The sequence below is a fragment of the Augochlora pura genome, chromosome 8 (assembly GCF_028453695.1).
Source record: "Augochlora pura isolate Apur16 chromosome 8, APUR_v2.2.1, whole genome shotgun sequence".
In the NCBI taxonomy this organism is placed as follows: domain Eukaryota; kingdom Metazoa; phylum Arthropoda; class Insecta; order Hymenoptera; family Halictidae; genus Augochlora; species Augochlora pura.
This window is the reverse complement of record NC_135779.1, coordinates 8,381,330-8,399,538: the sequence shown is the minus strand read 5'-3', so window position 1 is coordinate 8,399,538 and position 18,209 is coordinate 8,381,330. Positions and strand designations below refer to the sequence as shown.

The 18,209-nt window shown below is 37.4% G+C and overlaps 2 protein-coding genes across 5 annotated transcripts; one reads left to right on the top strand and one right to left on the bottom strand.

Annotated features, from left to right (window-relative positions):
• The first annotated feature begins 977 nt into the window (after positions 1 to 977).
• Positions 978 to 12,217, top strand: LOC144474492 (androgen-induced gene 1 protein). Of its 4 annotated transcripts, none has more exons than XM_078189343.1 (6): positions 978 to 1,158; positions 4,554 to 4,721; positions 10,341 to 10,478; positions 10,573 to 10,790; positions 10,863 to 11,014; positions 11,926 to 12,217. In XM_078189343.1, the coding sequence occupies exons 2-6, from the start codon at positions 4,566 to 4,568 to the stop codon at positions 11,964 to 11,966; spliced, it is 705 nt and encodes a 234-aa protein (XP_078045469.1). In that variant the 5' UTR covers positions 978 to 1,158; positions 4,554 to 4,565; the 3' UTR covers positions 11,967 to 12,217. The 4 variants fall into 4 exon arrangements, with proteins under 4 accessions (XP_078045469.1, XP_078045467.1, XP_078045468.1 ...); XM_078189342.1 differs by lacking the exons at positions 978 to 1,158; positions 4,554 to 4,721 and adding exons at positions 7,450 to 7,637; positions 9,170 to 9,358; XM_078189341.1 differs by having other exon boundaries at positions 980 to 1,158; positions 10,863 to 12,217.
• Positions 11,259 to 17,662, bottom strand: Smo (smoothened, frizzled class receptor). Its single transcript, XM_078189336.1, has 8 exons — positions 17,447 to 17,662; positions 16,918 to 17,235; positions 16,052 to 16,492; positions 15,812 to 15,984; positions 15,401 to 15,741; positions 15,028 to 15,229; positions 14,779 to 14,949; positions 11,259 to 14,710 (listed from the first exon to the last, which is right to left on the bottom strand). The coding sequence occupies exons 2-8, from the start codon at positions 17,233 to 17,235 to the stop codon at positions 13,429 to 13,431; spliced, it is 2,928 nt and encodes a 975-aa protein (XP_078045462.1). The 5' UTR covers positions 17,447 to 17,662; the 3' UTR covers positions 11,259 to 13,428.
• Positions 17,663 to 18,209: the final 547 nt, after the last annotated feature.

Below are 18,209 nucleotides of genomic sequence, written 5' to 3'. Positions count from 1 at the left end.
TGTTTTGACGCCTTCGGAAGCAATGCTTAAATTATTGCTCTTGTGCGTCATGACTGGAGGATGTCGTTCTCTATTGCTTTAACTTGCATACATTTACGTTCTTGTACCCGTCTTTTCTGGTTAAACTATGTTTTCAGTATCTTTTCCCGATACTCTCTCGGTATTCTTTTCAATAGCGCAAATACTAAGTTATATACTAATACTAATACTATAATACTACTATAACTATAGTAATAATACTATTATACTTTAATACGAAATTGTTAATAATAACAACAATGTATCAAGAATCGCGCTTGTTAAACATGACATTTAGCCTCTTTTACATTAAATTTATATTAACAAGTTGTCAAAGGTTAGTAGATAAATTTTATCGCACAAGTTGCATCCGTCTTACAGTAGATACAAATGGCATTATCGAACTGTTGAGTTCAACAAATATCGTGAAGCCAAAACAGAGTTTCGACATCCTTTTCTTAGAATAATAATTTCACATATTTATTATATTATCGTCGTTTTAAATATATACATATATCATACATATGCCATGGATGATTCCAGAAAAATTAAATTAAAATTAATAGAATAATAAATTATAAGACTGTTAAGAAAAATCTGACTAAGAACTTACTTTTAGAACTTACCTCAACCTCACGCAGTACTACCTGAGCCTCAACTACCTGCACCAAGCAAAGGTAGAATCATTCTATTGTACTAAAACCCATCACAGGCACGCGGTCGGTAATTTTTATAGTAGGATTTCTCTACCTGCTTTGAAAAATTTTAGTCCGTGATATTACCTGGTTTATCCTGCACTATAGCCACGTTTATTATCTAGTATCTCGCTGAAGTGTCGTTGCGAGACAGGATGTCCACTGTAAAAGCAGATTACAAAAGTTCGTGGCGAAAGGGACCAGTGTCGGATAACGGCGAATCAGGGGCCTGGCTTACGCATCGAGACCAGCCATGACACGATCGCCTGATCAGTGCAACAACTGGCCTCCAGGCAAAAGTCTACGCTAGTTTTGCCAAGAGCCGTAAACCTTTAACTCGTCTCACATCTACGGGCACGTCAGCGCGTGTGTGCACAACGTTCTCACTGCACTCTCATTAGGCGGAAGAAGCTGAGGATTTCATTGTTGTTCGAGGCCCGTTTAGGTAAGCGTTTAGGTCGAAGATTGTGACAATGCAAATTTTCTTTGAACGAAACACGCGCGGACTATTAAGTATATGCGGCGTGAAATGCGCGGTACTATGAGTGTTACAAAGAATATTGTGAATAATATGAAGTGCTTTAGAATTGTTTGTTCATTTCATTAACAACAGAAAATGTGCGAACTCTGAGGATACTTTCAATTGCAGTCTCTCCTAGTACATTTAAAAGTTTAGTACAGTAGACAAGTGGATCTACCAACTTGGAATGTGCGCAGTGACTTCGATATTCTATGTCTGCAGTAGGTGTTACACAAACGTGACAATGCAGCAATTCGAAGACAGTTTCTAGACGATAAGAAAATATGTTCAGTTATCTATCAATGATTGATACACCATCCGTATCTCGTTTCGTTACGATTTCTCGTCTGCGCCGGTGATAGAACTGTAAAGAGGCGAACAGCTAAAAAAAGAATCGAGGCGAAACGTTTGTTATGGTTTGGAAATTCGAAGCGATTGTTTCCGCATATCTTGGAGATTATGAAAATATGATTGCACAGTAATTATTGTACAGGCTGAGATTCAGAATAACACAATCAGTTCTTACGAAGTCAAGACTGACTTCTAGTCGATGAATAATTCATCTCTAAACTTGAACTTAAATAGCAAAGGTGAGTGCAAAGGTAGAAACGAACGAAATTGATTCTTTCACCGATACTGGTAATAATAGCTTCAATTTTTTTAGAGAATAAAGTATAATTGGAATAATTGGTGCACGCTGATCGCGTCGGTGACAGCGTCCTAGATTGCTCCCAGGGCTAACGCTTTTAACGTTACATGCCTGATCTAATAGGACTAGGAACATCCTAAATACACTATTTACCCTCGGAAATGTCGCTCTCGGAAAGAGAAATTCATGGTCGTTATGGTCATTGCAATACGGGGGTCAGTCGTTTTTAATCAGTATTTATTAGCTCTACTTAACGTTTAATAATAATCGTTCGAAAGAGCTCGAGTCCGAGGATCGAATTTGTTACCCGGGTTATATAACCGAAATGATTATCCGTATCGTGTTGCACGACAGATAACTGGTACTTATAGATGAAGTCGAGGCATCAACGGGAGCGCCACATTCCTCAACATAATCTTACTAAAACTGTTGTAAACTGGAAGTGACGGATATGTTAGTGCTCCATAAGTTTCTTCCATTTTTTTTATGCAAAATAAATACACGACATTTGTTGTTCAAGGTTGATTTATTGTGTTATATACGAACTGTTCTGCTCTATTATCTTCTTCCATCTCTCAGGAAGCCTCACTATGCCTTCCTTCCAAAATTATCGTCGCTTACTTGCAAAATATTCACCAAGGCGTGATTTGAGACATCTACAATGGCAAGAATTTTCTTACGAGAGAAACAAATAATAATCGGATGGTGCATAAAAAACGATACCTGCTACAGGGACTTCCAATTGATCGAGTTGATTATAATATTTGTCAGAATCGATGGTTTCACCTTAGGGACGGAACTCTTTTCCTATTTACTATTTTCTTTAGATTAAGCGCGTTTTCAATGCACATTTTGAAATAAAATCTCGTCTCCAGTGACAAGACATTTTAAGAAAGGATTTCTTTCATGTCACCGAAAAAGCAAATCGCACGTAGAAACGTGGTTCCCATATCCCATTTTGAGTAAATATTTCTGTACCATTGTCCTGGGAATGTTAGTGGCACCCACTATCTCGCACACACTATGCATATCGCAGATTTTCAGCAACATGATAAGGTCTGTGCTCAGCGGACGTTGCTGATCTTCATCTTTCAAGTTATAATTACCAGCTCTAAATTTCTTACATCAAGTCCGGGCAGCCTTTAATAATTGTAACGTCACTCCCGTAAACCGTATAAATCTCGTCTGTAAAGTCCTTTGTATTATTTTCTTCTTTAAAGCAATGAAGCATAACATGCCGCAAATGCTACGTTTGGCTATACATATTGAAAATTGTAAAATGAATTTTTAAAGGAGACTGAGTCATAAATAAAGCGCGCTTCGAAAGAGCTTCAAGACAACTGATACTGATGTCATAGACGATGTAACTACGTGTATGACACAACGTTTAACTCGTAAAACAGGTTGCAGGATACTACCAATTATGTATACTGTGCTAGTCAAATTTTTGTCGCACTAATTGTAGAGTCTTTTGATTGAATCAATATTATATTATTATTATACGTTAATCGTCATCTGAAGATAGGACATTTGCATTTCTAACAAGGTAATGGCAAATTAGATGAAAGAAAAAATATTATTATTGGAATTATTGCAGATTTTTCTCGCTATCGTTCGCAACGTAATTGCCATGTTACATCGGAAACAATACCGATAACATTTTTATTGATAAACCGTCAGATCAAAGTTCAATGTGCACGAAAATAATTTTGATCGTTCACGAAGTTATTCCGATTAACAAGACCACAACATAAATAATTAATGTTATGTTTACGAGAAACTTTTATTATTCTGATAAAAAATGTTTATTCAATCAATTTTTAAATAGGTTTAATGAATTCAATAGATATGTTCTTTTTTTGGTTAATCAGTGACATGAATATGGTTGCAAGTCAGTTAAAAAAGAACCTGCTACGATCTTATATTTTCACCTTCCGGAAGTTGTTGAATGGTCTAATAAGTCAAAGACTGATAATTCAAAATTGTTTTATAACCAATTGGACAGTAGTGTAATTAAACCAACTATTTTAAATCGCATAATCTAGTGATCGCATTTAATATTCTTTTTGGAAAGAGAACGATCAAGTTTTTGTTAAAAACACCTCAATCATCAAAAAATCTATTACCACGCTTCCGGCAGCTAAAGTGCTGAGCACAGTGGTTTTGGATATCATAAAATTCGAAGACTATGTATAGTTCACAAGTTATTAAATAATTTCTTTGGAAAAACTATCTTAGACATTGATCAACCCTCATACGTTTCTAAAGAATATAAATTCACACATTTTAAATTTTAAATACTGTAATACCATTTATTTCCCTATGACTGTATTGTATCCTGCACGAGGGTTGAAACACAGTTTGTACGTTTAAAGTATAGAGTCGACAAGGGTGAACAATTACTTTAGAATTTTCAGCGTAAGAATTGGGTAGTTCCCGTACTGTAGAAACGTCGGTAGAAAGTCCGAAAAGTACCGTTGCGTAGGACGGTAGGGAGCCATTCGGTCTATTGATTGCTGATTGTCAGTCGAACCTAACCTACAACGTCATCATTGCCGAAAACCGGGGCGAGAACATGGGGGTTTGCAGAAGCAGTCGCGGCAAGCTCAGCAAAAGACGGCCAGCCTTGAAATGGACACATCCGTTTGACAAATTCCTATCTGTTTTCCAGCGATTCGGTGACATGGCGCACGCGATAAATCAAATATTCCATACGTTAATGTTCTTTACGTATGCGTACACGTTGTACGAAGGGTATTATATGCGGATACCGTTTGTGATGGCTGCCTTCAAAAAGTTCGACCCGGGGATGATGAAGTACATGACCATTTGGAATGTGGTAAGTCCTAATTGTTCACTTTTATAATATTCGATTGTCACATTTTCACGTGTTTAAAAATGTACTTGTGTTGACGGTTAACATTGATCGGACCGATGTTCTAAGAATTTCAAAATGACACGCGTCGAGTACCTGTCGATGTTTTAATTTTATGGATTCTAGAAAAACAATGTACGACGATGTATATCTATGATAGTCTTCTTCTCGTCGTTTTTATTATGCCGGCAACTGTTATTGTATCTTATTAACATAAATTATAGATTGTAATAAGGATAAGTGACGGTCATAGTTGCATATGTTGCTTGTTAAACGTGAATAGGATTTTAAAATATTCCTTCTCATGCATTTTCAGTCAATTAATTCTTAGGCGTTCCTTTGTTATGTTTTTGTTAAAATTTCGTTACCAGGGGTGAAGAATTTTCCCTTGCGATATGTACCTTTGTGAAAATTCTGGCAGGTGGCGCCGTAAAGAGCAACAAGATTCGTTGCGCGGGATCTATTAAGATTTGAATTATTTAAATATTAGAACATCGTATTTTTTCAGTTCACTTATTGATCGTTAGTATTTTATTACTTGATGTGAAATACCGAAGCACACATAGACTCGTCAAGCAGAGATTCCGTAGCGTTATTAATACATGTTTTATTTATGTATGCCTCGATTACTGCAGTATTTATTGTTTCAATAAAAACCGGTGCGTAATACATATTCATGTTCGATTTAGTGTCACTTGAATCGGAACGATCTCAATACTTGTCGATTCAATTGATTTCAATGGGATTGGTAGAAGAGGGCAATCTCACCGATTGCCTTTTCACTGAACATTATTAGTTTGCAAAATAATATTGCTATTTCCATTTGTTTGGATATATTAAATTAAATGGATACATTTTAGTTAGCCAGTTTTTAATAACACAATGTATGTAATAATAATTTTTAGTTGACGCTTACAATTTTTTATTTTTTGGAACGCGTACAATAAATCTTCGACGCGTATACATTTTTTACAGTAATGAATACAGCACGTTACGATTTACAGCTGTTAGATTAGAACTAGTTGAGCCTCAACTTTTGCGCCTACTTAGAAACAGTGACGGTTTAAGTGATTCAATAAAGATACATGCTTAGACTAGTGTCTTCCAACAAGGTCGATGACCATTCTGTTCAAATGATATAGTCGGTTGTAATATTTAAAATCTTCACGAAAATTTTGCTCAATAATTTGTAGAAATATTTTCGGCTATCGTGACCCCGATCTTTCGTGTCTGAAATTACGAAAAATACATTGGTTAAGATCGAAAGTAAATGTCAGGGATACCTATTTCGACTGGTTCAAAGGACTGTATGGTGTAAGTGTTATGTGATAGGTGACGGTGAAGATCACGTAACGTATTACGGCAACATTTCGCTTACAATCTTTTTGTCTCTTTCTTTTTTTCTATGCGAACGCGTAATTTGTCCGAACAAAATATACTGAAATTTTAAATTTTCATTAAACGTCACCGGTTTGTTGACAACAGGATTTTTCTAATGGACTTTTCTAATAACGACAAACCGAACGATATTTGAAACCATTTATTAGGATATTTGCTAGTCTCTAAAATTTGAGCGATGGAACGAATTTCTACTCTTGGTGAAAATAGACCCGGTTCAAGGGTTAACAAAGTATTTTACAACGCGACGAGACGCGTCGGTCTCCAAAATGATTTTTTAAATTAAAATACGATAATAAATCTGAAAACCATTCAGAATACATCGCGCACCGAGTTCACGCAGATCGAGGAACGCAACCTATCTTTTCCTCTCTTTCTGGATCCGGTCCTCATCCATTTCGTACACGCCCCAATGTCCCTTCATTTGTTCTGTCCTATTTCCATACTCTACTATATGTATACGTACCCTATTTATTTATCTACCGATTTCAACGCTCTCGAGAAAAACAACTGGCCTGTCCAGCTTCGTACAATCTCGTGTTATGCAGCATGTCTGGCGGGTTTGATCGCAAAATAATTTTAAATTCAAATTCTAGTATGAATTTAACTGTCTACCGAATTCGAAATATATTAATTATATACGGGATGCAAACGAATTTTTAAATCTTTAATGCTAGAGCTACTATCGTCAAAATCACCGTTTTCTTATTTTGCAAATCTGCAAATTTTTGAAACTCTTCCATGGAAAATGCTTGAACAAATTATATTGTCGAAGGAAGTTTTATAATAAAAGCTAAACGGAGCACGCCAGTTACTATTGGTAGATTTACATTCTTTACATAGAACGGTTATCATGTTTAAGTTGATACATACATGAATGCCATAGTTACTATTGTTATATAATACTATTGCTTGTTGAAAGCTATGACGTGAACAGGCATAAACTATAACAGTTCGTCATTTGAAATAATATATTATCCACAGCGCAGCAGTTAATTAAAGGTGTCGGTGATGTACTTTTCCGATTCTATTGAAATTCCTGATGCTCCAGTGGCCTCGCTGCGCTGGTAAGAAACAGATAGTAGCATTGATGTGCACGCGGTTGTACACGGACGTACACACTACTAATTCTTCTCCCGTTCAGCGTACACGGTTTTGCCTCCTCCTGTAGAATGTGGAAGTAGAATCGTTGGCTACGTCTCTCTGTCGTATGCAGTAACGCCAGCTTCGTCTGGCCCCTTCCATATTGCAGGCCTCGCATACATGCCGGGCTATTTCTCTCTTTCTCCCGGCTGTATTTTCGCTGATCCGTCAGTAAGTCGCGGACCATCGTCGTGGTCGATATCGTTCTGTCGTAAGCTGTAGATGTGACCGAAAAAAGCCTGAGTGTTGTCGCTTGAAAATCGATTCAACCATCAGGAAATCCGATAAAAGTCACAAACCCGTGTGATAAATTCTTTTTTATTACCATCCCATACGAAGGTATCTCGATCGGTGGAAATAGTGTACTAACGAACGATAGGGGTTCTAGTGAAACTGATAGATGACACTGGACAATAGTAGCCCGTTGACAGATCACCGCTTACCGTATCGAAAAGTTCTTGCTTTTGCTTACGTAAACGACATAGTGCCGCGAAACTGCATCTCTCGCCTTCGGGGATTTAAAAAATTTTTCTGAAACATGCTATCAACGAACAATCCGAATCAGGGAATATTTTCGGCCGAGATTTAATGTACAAAGATTACCAGAGTTTACGTGGAACGGTTTGGTAATAAAATCAGATAAGCAATCAGAAAAATCAGATAACAGATTTATAATAAATAATGTTGACCGAGGATGAATTTTGAACGCGTACTGTTACAATAATACTCGAGCTCATGTAATCTCTGTTTGAAAGGAAGATTTTTTAACTGCGCAATGTTTTCGGTATGAATCGCATATTTAGATAACGCGTGACTTCGCGCTATCATTTGTACGCTAATAATTCCTACATGTCTCGAATAAAGACAATTAAATTTTCTGCTTTTAAAGAACCGAAAATGTATTTGAACGTTATTGAGAATTTTAATAATACTTGCAGATACGACGGAGACACCTTTATTTACAATTAGCAAGCACATAAGAATTTGCATTGTGTATATAACACACCTGCCTAAGCGATTACGTGCTATTTACGTAATTTAAGACTACATTTGTTACGTGGATCGAAATAACAATTTTTCTTTAATAACTACTACTAAACTTCGTATAACATGTCTATTTAATATAATATGCACATCGGTTATTTTGAAAAATATAAATATACGTGTGCCTAGATATGCATATATTGATATAATAGTTTGTACTTTATTGAATAGTTTTGTTTTAATTATTTTATTTATATTTTCTCTCTATTATACGCAATTTATATCGTAATTCATGAACGTAGACACAGCACAGTATACCAAAAAATAATAAAAAAAATCTTGGGTTATTGTACCAATTGAACCATTAGTCTCATCCCGGCGACAGACAGAAAAATCATTAGAAAAAAAATATAAATGCAGCCTGCAAATAACGAGTAAGGTTGAATGAACGCACTGCTAATCGGACTATTTTTAGTGTAGTAGTACGTTGGTCACGTGCGACAATGATTCTATATTTAAAAGTTGATTCGCGAATTCACGGTTGGTCGTTACGTCGACGAAAAGAAAGTTACGTTCCACTGTCACGAAGGCGAGAGATTCAGAAAAAGAGAATGAAAAAGGGAAACAAGTATCTGCAGCCACTGAATAAAAACCGGTCGACGATCTTTTTCCTGCTCACTAACGGGACAGGGAGGAGGACGACGGCAGGGTAGCGCACGCGTTTATCGAGTAGTATTTCGGATGAAAATAGCCAGAATTTAATCTATTTCTACGTGTAGTCTTCTATGTTTGACATTCGATATCCGGTTTTTTGCGCGAGACACCCGATCGATTCGTTAGTACATTGGCACGACGATTGTTATGGAAGCTGGTTGAACCATTTTCAGACCACGGATAACTGAGACACCTGTAAGATGAAGCGGGACTGTCTACTGATCGTGTTCCACACGATCACGGCGTTGCAATTCAGTTTCTCGGTGTATTATGGTTTCTTCGAGCTGTCTGTGCCCGTAAATGTTTCCAAAATGTTCAGCGGCTTCGGCGGGAAATGGAAGTTTCTAACGTTCTGGGGCGCGGTTAGTATTATAAAACACAATAAAAAAGCGTGCAAATTTTGTACAATCTTATCCATTCGATAGGTATCAACTTTTCAAAATATTGGTGAATCACGTTGTCTTATCCATGATTGAAAACAATGTTTGCTTTGTGATAATCATTACGGGTGATAACCATTAGTAAACAGAATTATTTATATTCTACTGAACATTCACATTTCGTTTTTTTACCTCAGATTGCCGTTGCTTCATAAATATGTAAAATCGTCGTTAATCACTGTATGCGGAAAATTTTTCTTCTCGTCACTGATAGTTATCATTTGATCGTTTTCAATCAAGACCTACTGGCCTTATTTATGATAGTAATTTAAACGATAATTTCAGATGTTAGTTTTAAAGAAATGATCAAAAATGTGTGCACGGTACCGTTTTGTCTTTGCGTCGAAGAGGTTCAGCGTTCGAATAACTTTCACTAAAGTCTGAGCACACTAGAATTAGTTAATCGACTTTTGAAGTTACGAGACAGCCCGTGGAGAATTAGGAATCCAATATTCGTACTGTAATAAATGAAAAAATCACTTGATACAGTTAAATGGACATACGTAGCAAAAAATAATCGCTTCACGTAGCGGGAGCTGTATAATTTGAAAAAGCGTGGCCAGTTCAATTGTTTCAGCGTTATTCCATGTCGTCTCTAGATTATAGCGTGTACCGTGACAAAGCAAGTGAACATTACCATGGTAGAAATTATGTTTCCATTAAGTTGACACATGGTTTCCTGTTGATTCGTACCTACACGATTAACACCCTTTTAGTTCATTTAGAATAAGAAGATTGAATACGTCCTTACCCTTAATTGTTATGTCTTTTGTAAACATGTAAAAAACATGAAGATAAAAATAGTATAAATGCATCAACTGCATTCATGAATTTAAGATTAAACAAGTTTCAACTAACTGCCACATTTAATTGATGTTGTTACGTATTAATAAACCTGTTTCAGATCATCCAAATGTTGTTTTACTTTCTGTGCATGCTGAACGATTGGTTCGGTACGAACGCCATCAACCCTAAGAAACCGCCCTTGATTCGTAAAATGAAAGACTTTCTGTTCGCATCGGTAGCCTTCCCAATAGCAATGGTAATTATTCTGTTCAACAAATATTTCATTCAAGCTCACAATTGTTTGCTTAGCTGCATAATTTTATAATTATTTTATTTCGTTTACGTTGCAGTTCGTGTCCGTAACATTTTGGGGTCTGATGTCTATAGACCGTGAATTAGTGTTCCCGAAGGCCATTGACCCATATTTTCCATGGTGGTTGAACCATTTGATGCATACGATGGTGTTAGTCTCGATATTAATAGAGTTGATACTGTCGCCGAGACAATATCCACGACGATTCTCTGGAATCGTTACTGTTGTGCTCTTCGACTTTGTGTATATAATTTGGTATGAAGATGTTAATGCAGTATTCGATCTTCGAACTGGGGTAGATACAATTTTAATTTACGAAAATTTCAGGATTCACGTGATCTATTACAAGAGCGGCGCCTGGGTGTATCCTGTGCTATCAGCGATGTCGTTCCCAATCAGGACGATATTTTTGGGGTCGACGGTGGCGTTTTCCGTGATATCGTATTACCTGGGAGAAGCGTTGGACAACTTCGTTTGGGGTAACGAACACAATAAACAACAAAAGTCTCATGCCAAGAGCAAGTAGCCTCGCCCGGTGGCTAATTGCTGTTTTCGGTCATGTCCGATCTTCTTCGAGGTGGTGGTGAATAAAACAAATCCAGACAAAACATTCTCGACCCCCCATACCCCATGCGCTGTCCAGATCAGTCATTTGATACCAATAATATACTCGTACATTGTGCATGCCAAGACGGAAACAGCGCGTGACTTTTTGAAAGAGAAACAAACATAAACACAAAGGAAAGGAAGCCGAAACAAAACGCTCAAAGGAAAGAATGGAAATTATTCGGACATTTGGTAAAATTGCTCGCCGAGGGTTGCGTTGCTGAAGCATGTATGTTATGATCTCATGTGGTTTGTGTCTCATATGCGCGCTGCAAAGGGGCAAAACTAATTATTGTAACTCGACACACTACACACTGTACAGTGCCTGATACTCGTTCCGGTGTCAATAAACTGCGAACATTGAGAACAAGTCACACAAACGTACACTGCCGTCCCTTAGTGTTAGAACTCGAGAGATTATTATAAAAATATGAAAAAATATTATCAGTCTACAACGGCAAACGCTGACTCGAGACTTACGATGTTCTAATATTTAGGGGCTGTAGCGTAATTATACGCACGTTACGACACTATTGACGGCTACACTTTTTTTGTACGGTCGAAGACCTTCGTGATCATGACAATAAACATGGAAAGAATTAAATCGAAAATGTGAATGGAAGAACATATGGTACAGAGAAACAACGAACTGTGTTTACGTGTGTGACTTATACATATGTGTTCTGCGTGTTTGGAGAAGCGTATATTATACAGACACCATTCTCTGCATGCTTTTTTTTCTCTCGATGAGATTAAAACCTGAATCTATTTGTACCGAGTTTAGGAAAAAAATGCGTAGCCGAAAATGACGAACCAGATTATTGACGGTGAGGGGATCGATGTGAAGAGGACCGGCGGTTCGCAGACAGAGAAATGAGTAGATTCCAGGTTTTACGCCAGAACGGGTTCGAGCAGAAAGGACAGACTTCCTTTTAAAGCGAAAGCCAGAATCAAATTTGACCGTTACACCCCTCGTTTTTGTATAGTGTACAAGAATAAGACACTTAGCGGACGAAGAGTTTGTTAATACTTTTTGTTATCTCTAGACAAAGTTGAATAAAAATTGTTATTTTCGATAGGCGTTTGTCACTCTGGCGAAGACTGCATGCCATTATTTTCCACGTGTTAAAGTTCAAGTTATAATACAAGTTGGTATGCGATTTCCACGGATTATTTAGGGCAAAGCAGAGATAGTTTCCTTGAATATCAATTATCGATAACGGGTAGACCTTTTCTATAATTAAACAGGGTTGGACACGTATAGCGTGACGACTGAGATCTCTTAAAATATTAATAGGATACTGGAAAATATTGTTACACGAAGTTGGAGAGTTTTTCCTAGCGGCCATTTTTAATGTGTAGTTTAAAAAATATTTCAGAGCACATTAATTTTCTCAAAAAAGATGTCTTGGAATAAATTTTCCAACTCGGGTTTAAAAATATTTTTCGATATTATTGTCTACAGAAATAATCACTGATTATGTTTCATATCACGCTGTGCATAATACGCTTCAAACTACATTTTTATAAAAGTATTGCAAGTGAAAGTAGAAGGTCGGAACACTCTTTGGAAGTTTATAGATGAATGATGAACAGTGTATACCAAATGATTTATATTTAAATAACATTTAGAGAACTGTTACGAGTTATCTTTTAAGATTTAAAAAGTTGCCATTTTCTAGAATTAATGAACGTATCTAGTACAATTCACAGGATGTATTTCATAAATTGTTAAAATAAAAAGATGATCGGTATAGTAACAAAAAATCTGGAATGTTCGTAAAAAATATTTGTATATAATCTAAGTACTGTGTGTAGGATGTACACATTGTAAAATACTGTAATGTACAGAACAATATTAAAGCTAGATTGATATCGTTTCAGTGTAAAAGAAAAACGAGAAAAAAAGTTGTAATACGTATATACCTCCGGTGTTGTAAATTCTGCATTATTTTATTACTAGGTCGAGATCTTGCTTGTCGGTAATAAAACGTATAAAAGTAACAATAATGTGCCATTGCGTCGGAGTTATTTACACAGTGAAATTATACCTATTGCACTTTTAAATATACAGTTGCGAACAACAATTAATACTACGAATATCATGAGATTTTGGCACTGATTGAAATTATCATACAACTTCGATTTGTTTTCCAGGAAACATTGTAACCACAGATAAAAATAAGTAAAGAAAAAGTTATCAGCGAAGTCTACTAATCGAATAGAGGAACAGTTTATACAACCACTTAGTGACAGTCACTTTCTTAAGCTACATTAAACCAGTCGGTTATACAGCAATGTTTTTGCTTTTTCCTAATTGCGGTGAGATTTGCGTTCCCTTTGAGCTACAATGTCGACTGTTAATGATCTCATCTATGCTTTGTTTCAGCTCTTCCATTTCTAAGATATCTAAAGGAAGTGATGTTTGCGTCGCCATTTCTCGAGCATTGGCGGTCTGTATATCCGGCTTGAGTCTCGTTAACTCGGGACAACACGAGTTCAAGCTGGATGCTAGATTTCCCATTCCTGCTTTCTTATACGCCTCTATTATATCACTTTCATTCTTCAATTTAATGTCATTGGATTCTTGAAACAGATGTTTCAAAATTGTCTCATCTTGAAGAAAATATTTACTCCTGCGACCTTCCCTGCTCCTTCTAATACTCTCGTAGCTCTTTGAACTTTTATTGCTAGTTTTACTTTTGCTACGTTCATGTGGCTCTTCAGGCTCCAACATTTTTGTCTCCTCTTCCGCCTGGCTATCGTCAGTCTCGCTGTCTTGATCTTCCTGATCATCTTTCTCCATATTACCGCCTTCGATGTCCATGTCCTTCCCTATGACACCTTGATGTTGCTTCTCGCTGCTCACCTCTTCGCTGTTGCTATGTCCTGGGAATAAGAATGGCAGCAGCGTATTCACGTTCTTTCCATCGAATAGTTTAGGATTGAGTACCCTTTCATCCAGGCCAGTGATCGCCGATCGTCTCTTCATATTCGGCACTTGAATCGCAGGTACTCTCGAATCACCGCCTATAGTCAAAGCTGACAATATTTGTGCGCCAAGTTGACTCTCTTGCGATGTGGTACTCCCTCTCCTAAATAGTGGGCCCACCTTGCCCGATCTCGACTTTCTGAAGTCTCGGCGGCGCTTCCCTCGTCGTCCTCGAGAAGTGCTAGCTACCTTACGCGTTGTCTTGAGTTCTGCTATTTGCACGGATATCTGCGAATCCAAGGAATTTCTCCTAGATTCCACAGAGACACGGCGCACGCTGAAACTGATCTCAGAATCTACGGAGTTTCTGCGATTACTGGATACCGAGCCTTTTCCATCGACCAGGGCGCATCTACGTGTAACTAATTTTGGTAAAGCAGCAGCCCATGTTGAGCTGAAGTCTTGAGAAGCTACGGAGTTCAGATCAAAATTCAGGCCGACTGGGTCCTCGTGAGTATTATGGAAACTGATGGACAAGCGACCGGCATTATTGAACGTTTTCCTTTTCGCAAACGCTTGTGCGATTATTTTGTGTTTCTTCAGTCTAATCGGTTCTTCAGTCTCACAATTAAAAGTTCTAAAAAGAAACCATTGGCATACGGAAAACAGTACTTTAAAGAATGCATATCTTATGTGAAATTTTACCGTCTGAGAAATCTGGTCCATGTGTCTACAGTTGAACTCGTCCAGACCCACGAAGACATAAGAATACCAGAGAAAAATGGTAAAAGTAAGTGCAGTTGCATTTTAGCTGCGCTTGGACGGATCTCCATTTTGCATTCAGAAATGTCTAAGTATTTCGTCGTTATTGCACATCTGTAAATGAGAAAGAATATATTGTTGACACGATTGACTTTCGTATTTAGCAGCATACTCCATGAATGTTAGTTTTACATCATATAGTTCCTAAAGCTCTGACGCCACTGCCATGAATGTTGGAACTCGTAAATGTGACAATAAAATGTCACCACTACTGCAGCGAATGTGAAAATTGAAAAGAGACCCATACGCACGATGGTTTCGCGTATTTTAGCGCTTGCCCTTTCAGATATGATTTCTTGGCTGGTTATTTTTAATCGTATTAAAGTAATCAGTCCTGAAAATGTTACACTATTACTTCTGTGTATGATGACTTAATAATCTTGTGCACTTACTAGAAAAATACTTACACACTAAGGTCTCTAGGAATGCACATAAACAATATACTTTATTATTTTGATTGTAAGAACTAGAAAGGTTATATAAATCAATGTAAACTTGAACATACCTCTCGATAAAAAATATCCACCAGCTAATAAAACTATTAGTACAGGACCAAGTAAAAACCATGCTCTAATCGTGTGATTAGCGTAACCGACAAAACATATACCAGTTACACTGTTTCCATCTATTTCTCCTAATGCCATGATGGTTACAGTTAATACGAGTGGCAAACACCAAGCTATTAGATGAAAATATGCGCCCTTCTTATCGATTCTGTCTTGAATTTTGCCTAGTGCTTGGAAACTCATGTGCCAAGCATATGTCAAAATCACAAACCATACCATAGCTGCCATAAGAGAATAATAGACCAAGACAAATACCACAACACATAGTAAGTTCTCCCCACTGAAAATATATCAATAGTTTATTTTAAACTCATCCTGTAGATCTTAAAAAACGACGATTGCATGTTTACCTGGGTTCACTCATTCTTAATGTTCCATCTTTGCGACATACTATCACTTCTCTGCTTGCATTCATAAATTGAGCGAGCCAACCAACACAGGATATCATAAAACAACAATTTATATAGAATATAACTAAGGCAGGATACTTGTTTGCACTCCTCCAATCAATTAAAAAAGTTACCTATAATACAGAATAGATGTGAGACCGAATTGTTCATAGAATAGTTCATTATTTTTGCCATACTTACAACTGTGAACAGGTTGAAAGAACCACATATTCCTGCGGCCCAAGCAATGAAAGAATGTATCTGCTTGTGCTCATCGGGTGTGAACAAAGGGTCATTACATTGTGTGCCACAACTTTCAACTCCTTCAAAGATGGCAAGTGCATTATCAGTCGGAACCAGAGGCTTTAAACACTTGCCCGAAATGTTAAACTTTAGCTCTCTGATATCATTTTTGCATAATCTTGGGAACAGTTCTGTGTTATCACATTTGATGAAACTTGGCCAGATTGTTTGGTTGAATACAATTCTGCAGGGGCCAGAAACTATTTTGCACATCTCTTGAGATGGCAAGTCTACTGTATCATTGGTACATTTTGGCATAAATATTGAGCACAACAGAGGCTGAACAACTGCCCAACACTTTGGTATATGCCTCAATGCTTGTAAAACTTGCAATCTTTCCTGTGAAATAAAATTATTACATAGAAGATATTATTAACAAATCTAAATAATGTAATCTTATAGTAATTTAATGTTTAATTTATTGTTAACTATAGCCTGCAAGTAATTTCATCAATAAATTAGAAGTAACTGTCAGAATCTGTTTTAGGAAGTATTATAGAATAGAGTAACTGTAAATCACATGGCATTGAAATTGCAACACTGAAAGAACCAGGACAGGCTATACCTGAGGTGACTTCAAATAGGCACCTTGTATACCTGAGTCTAACAGGTATATGGGCACCCAAGGAAATGCCACCTTTTCACTTATTCAACTTTACTTCCTAATCTAGTCAAAGGAAAAGCATGAGAAATATGAATTTAATCTTTATGTTTAATATACTTAAACAATATATATTTAAATTTAACAAATTGCATTTATATACCTCTATCATATCCTGGGTCATGTCCTCAGGTATCAAGTCCAAAGTGGTTCTGGTATATGGTAATCTTGTACCCATACATGTGTTCTTCTCTAACTCCACACATTTTGCAGATCTTCTGCAGTTTAAGGGATCAGATGGTAACTCTCTTATGGGATATCTGTCCAGCAGAAAACTGGAGTCCTTGATCCTGTGTCTGGAGCTTAATTCCAGGCTATTCCATGTCGTGTTTTCACCGTTGGAATTTCCAGCGAAACCATGTGTCAATTCCGGCGACACTCGGTGAAACATGAACAAGCAACAGATCACCAGAAGTGTCATCTAGAAAAGAAAAGAATATCGATCTTCAACCTGCTTTTAAATAAGTCTCCGTCGAACACCGAAGTGCTATTAGCCTATGATAATTCATTATACGGTCTCGTAATCGACGCGCAAGCCGCCACACACTATCACCCCGATTAAAAACAAAACGTCACGTGTATACGTCAGGCGGATAAACAACGAAAGTATCCCGCGAATAAAAATAGAATACCTTTAGGCCCTTTGTTCAAGACCAGACGCTGATTATATTCTGCCACGGAGAAAGCTCTCCGGTCCGTTCGAACAAAGCGTCTTGCATCTTCTACGCCTGCGACAGCCGCATCCAGCATACGAACGCTCGGACCACACACACGTTACGTTCGCTCGTAGGCCACCCACGACGAAGCCGTCGGACTCGCTCATACCATACCTCTTTCCGGTGTTTGAATGCTCAGCCGTAAACAGGTTCCGGAATAGTTCGCGAGCGGCGGGACTGTCGTCACTGAGCATTATCCTTTGCGCACTCGGCGCGGGACATTTGAAATTTCAAATATTTCGCGAGAACTGCACGCGCTTCCTCGACTCTCTGAATACTGTGGGCATTTCTAGGAGGCCGTCGATATTTTATCAGATATCGTTACAACGAACGTACGTGATACAATACGATGTTTCAATTATTTCAATATAAATCTGAACAATGCATGCCGTTCGTAGTACAGGTTGCGGATGAACTTATGTTGCACGCGTGGCAGGTATCAAAATCTATCGTGTCGAAAGGATTAAGAAATGTTATTATCATTTCTGGAAAAGGAAGGTTATATAACTATTCCTTACAATTTTTGAATCTTCCTGTAACTTCCTTTTTTGCTTGAGGAAAACATTCGGAAGATTGCTGTGACTTTAATAAAGTGGCCGACATTCTTACTAACGTAAGAAAACGTTTTCTATTACTATTCAACAGTTCGCAGAATAAGATCCACAAGCTGCTTATTTTA